The sequence below is a fragment of the Phragmites australis genome, chromosome 4, assembly GCF_958298935.1.
Source record: "Phragmites australis chromosome 4, lpPhrAust1.1, whole genome shotgun sequence".
Classification (NCBI taxonomy): Eukaryota; Viridiplantae; Streptophyta; class Magnoliopsida; order Poales; family Poaceae; genus Phragmites; species Phragmites australis.
The window spans coordinates 48,477,243-48,481,580 of NC_084924.1; the positions used below are offsets into that span (position 1 = coordinate 48,477,243).

A 4,338-nucleotide genomic window follows, 5' to 3' on the forward strand; every position below is an offset into this window, starting at 1 on the left:
ATTGATATAAAAGAAAATCAGACCTGGCATTAGTACTGCTAGCTGATGCGTACGTGATAATAACTACTACTTGGATGCATAATTTGGATGCAGCGTGAATATATAATAGTGATTTTGTTTTGCTTGTTCTCGTAGAAAAGGTGAAAAATGGACACCAACACCAAAGATAAATCGAGATATGCAGCGCAAGAGTTACAAGATGGTAGTATGTAAGTTCGCTCGTGATATAGCAACTCCTGTTGTTTTAATTCAGAGACAGAATTTCCAGTAAAATATGCTGCGCCAGGATCGAAGTGATGGGAGCAGGTAATTGCGTACCTGCTAATTTGTTCGAGTGGAGCAGTTGCTTATAGCTTCTAAAACTACTTCATCAGCAATTTTTCAATATTTGTAAATTTTATTTTATAAAATAAAAAATTCCCGTCTCGTGTAGTAGGAAGGCCCAGTCCATATACAAGTTCAGCCTGGCAATAGAAGCCCGCTTCACAATTCGGGCCTCCTCAGCCCAGCTGCCGGCCCTTCGTTCTCGTTGGTTTCCACCGTCGGTCCAGCACCAGTAGGAGGAGGGGATCTCCGGTAAGGTCAAGGGATGGCGAACGGGGGCGGCTACGGGTGGGCCCTCGCGGCGGGCTTCAACGCCGCGCTTGCGGCCATCTCCGCCAAGTTCTTCGCGCCTCCGGTATGGCGGCACCTACCTACCTCTCCTCCCTCTGTACCGCCCGCTGTCCCTGTGCGATCGGAGATCCCTTTTCGGTCTCGGCTTCGGGCTAGCCAATGGTTTTTGCTGATGAGTTCATGGACATGAAATACTTGCTTAGATCCGGAGCAGTTGTTCGAGAATTCGATGGTAGATAGATTTCACCCTCTCATTTTTATGAATACAGATGAGATCACAGTGAGAAATTCGTCATTGACATGTTTCAAAAGGAAATTTAATCGATGTTTACGATGTTGTAGAGTCTTAAGATCATTTTGGGAAGAATACCTCACTAGTTAATATCAGCTTAAATTTTTTATACCCAAGCCCTCCGATCCCTGCTTATAGTAAAAACAAGCAACCAGTTCAGAGGATAGGGGTAGAGTAACCTGTATAAGCTGGTACAAGCGATAGACAAAAATAAAGAAACGGAACAGGAGAATTCCTCCTTACAGCCACCAACCGGCACATAGCATTATCGACTTAATTTCAAGTTCACGTTCATATCTTTCTTTCTAATGTATTTTTCGACAAAGGGATAGGAAACACCATGCGTCTTAACTCTTAAAAAGAGAAAAACAAAGATGTGCCTCCTTTATTAAGGGAGACATAAAAATAACTCTTTTCTTACTAATGTGCCAGCGCTTTTGAGCTCCCTGCTTCATGACACAGTTTACACTGTCACTTACTCTGGTCTCGTCTAACACAGCTGCTCAAATATGGCGTGGTGATACTTTTCAACGTGACAATGTGGGGATGCTATGTGAACAGCCTGAAAGCTTTATCGTCCCTCCAGGCAACATTCACAAACTTCGCTGCCAACTTCATCTCATCGGGTCTTGCGGGGTATTTTCTGTTTGATGAGCCCCTGCCTTCTAAGGTAACATGGCAATTCTCCATTTTCTGTGGTGCATCTTTATGAAGGTTGTAAAAAATGTGAGTAGAATGGAAATTTATTTGCTCTAGTTTATAATCTCTATCAAAACTTCCAATTTGCCCCCTTTTGAATAGGATGGATTCTCCTAGGTTGATATCCCAAATTGCTTCTTTCTTAGTATACGAGTTGGTGTATCCTAGATGACGTAGAGACAGAGAAGAATGTACATGGACCCCTACAAAATAATCAGATGCCATCGAGTGCGGCATTTCAACTTGTTTGGGTGGTTTTTGCCCTATGCTTAACCATGGCAACTTCTTCCTTGAATCTTTTATTCCAAGCAGTCAAAGAAAGTCTTCCATTGTTGGTTATGTGATGAGTCACATGATTGAAAAGGATTCAATTTTAGTGTTCTCTTCTAACAGTAACAGCGTTATCTTGAGATGTATAACTGACCGATAGGAAAGAATAACACACTGGAATGCTTAAATGCTAGAGAACAAAGATGATCTAGCACATGAGCTTGAGCAGCTGCATATGGCAGGCGGCTCATTGGTCATTTGTGTTTGATATACAACATGATCCTTTACGATCTGTATTTGAAATACTACATTATCTGTATCAATTAAGCCTTTGCATAATTGACAAACTGACTACTGCAGGATTTAATGCAATTTCATTTCGTCATTAATTCTTACAATATGTCTGCTTATTTCATTTCCTTTAATTGACATGACTGTTTATAGATTGTTTTCTATGGAGCTGAACACAGCTTTTTTGACATGGATATATGTTTATGCAGTGGTTTGCGGGTGCCAGTCTTATCATTCTTGGTGTCTTCATCCTCAGCAAATCTAGCATTGAGGAGAAACCGAACTCAGATTAGGAGGAAGTTTCTACCAGCATTGATAGCTGTAACAGAAGTTGAGCCTTCTTATACTTCTTCTTTTATGTTCCCATGGAATGTTTGTTCATATCCCAATGCAAAGCCAAATTGGACCATGATTTCATCATCCAGTTTATATAGTGTCTCAATTGTGTTTTGCAAGTTGCCACTTGAGCTCATTTCTTTCATAATCTGTAAGAAACTCCAGCTCCTCTACTAACTGGGACATTTCGCATGGTGCCACTCCAGTTGAGATTTATCACGGTCATTGTATGTATATAGAGCATGGCCCAAGGATTGCATTATTTTTATTTCAAGGTGAGACCAATCAAACTGTGGTAGTATCATACTATCATCTATAGGAGTCTGACATCTTTCCCACAGTTAAACTGATCTTTTAACTATTTCCAGACATCAACAATCGTGCTGGAGCTGCCACAGGTGATGGTGTGCAGGGTGTTCCATGAAGCAGTGTACCCGTTCCAGAAGCAGGCAGCCGGACATTCATGAGGTTAGTGCCTAGTCAATCCTTCCACGCTAACGATATCTGCGGCAAGAGGAGTGCAGATCAATTGGGCTTTTGACAGGATCGACTTGAATCGAACGAGTGCGCAATAACGTGGAAAGACTTTTACCCGTTGGAGAAAACCTCTGAGGTGCTTTCATCGCCTCGAGCTTCACTTTACAAAAAGTAGAGTAGCTTACCAAGTGGAGTACAGCATGTGATCCAATTGCTGTAGGCTGCTGATTTTAGCAGTGAAGTTGCGGTAGGAACCTTGCATGCTACAATGAACGGCAGGTCATGTTCCTCTGATGGGACAATCCCCCTGCCGGATTCTACATCAAAAAATGACTTGACACTACCTAACCCCTCCAGGGAACAACGGAGTATGTTCTTGATCACACGGCGTCCTTCGAATCATCTTATGCTGTTTCATCTGCAGGACACGAGAATGTTATGTGCATCTTGCAGATTGCTGAACTCGGCGTGACTAGGTGCCTGTCAGGCTACAGTTTGTTCTGATCCAGCAGCACGAGACGAGCCAGTGAGCAACACAATTGCCACGGGTGGAAGTGGTGCGGTTAAGCTGATAGTATCAATGAGCGTACGAATCAATTGGCCAGTAGCGACGTCCAACAGTCGGAAAAATCGTCGTCCTCAGGCTGATTGAGTGACTGCAAAGTTTTGCGGCCCTTTCTTTCAGTTTTAGATGCTTTGTGATGCTTTCACATCGATTGAGTTTTCACCCGAAATATTCCCGGGGCCGACGTGCTGTTCTACTTTCTGTTGCTGAAATCGCACGGCCATAGGAACGCAGGCGTCGTCTACTCCGAGCAGCTTTTGGCTCCTGAATGGCTGAATGGATGTAACAGAAGTCAGCATCAGTGGCGGTTGGCCTAGAGCAAATCAATACTATCTACTACTATAGCTACTGTAGCAGTGCGTTCTGCATATATACATGTATATATACGTGTGTGTATATATATATATAATTTTATTTTTTAGAAATTCTAGAAAAATATCAAAATGAATATTAGTTATATTAATAAATCGGCTGAAAAAATCTAAAATGCAAAGAAAAATATCTAAAACTCAAAAAATATGAAACAAATTTTTTTTAGGTTAGTATTATTTTCACCTACATGTTAAAACTATGTGCATGCATAAAATTACTATTTTTTTCTTATAATTAATTGAATGTGTTTAACATTAATAATTCCATAAATAAATATTGAAATGTACAAAATTTGTGAACCTAATTTTTTAGTCATCTTTTGTTGTGCTCTACACAGTAAAATAAAAAATGGGTGCGGCATAGGCGCGCCAATCAGACTCTACTAACGGTGGTGGAATCGGCGAGCTCTCAATGCCCCTAC

The 4,338-nt window shown here is 41.4% G+C and overlaps 1 protein-coding gene across 1 annotated transcript; it reads left to right on the plus strand.

The window, feature by feature from the left end:
- Window positions 1–517: 517 nt before the first annotated feature.
- On the plus strand, window positions 518–2,617 carry LOC133917021 (uncharacterized). Its single transcript, XM_062360950.1, has 3 exons — window positions 518–679; window positions 1,407–1,577; window positions 2,377–2,617. Exons 1-3 carry the CDS (start codon window positions 590–592, stop codon window positions 2,458–2,460), a joined length of 345 nt encoding a protein of 114 aa, XP_062216934.1. The 5' UTR covers window positions 518–589; the 3' UTR covers window positions 2,461–2,617.
- The last annotated feature ends 1,721 nt before the right edge of the window (window positions 2,618–4,338 follow it).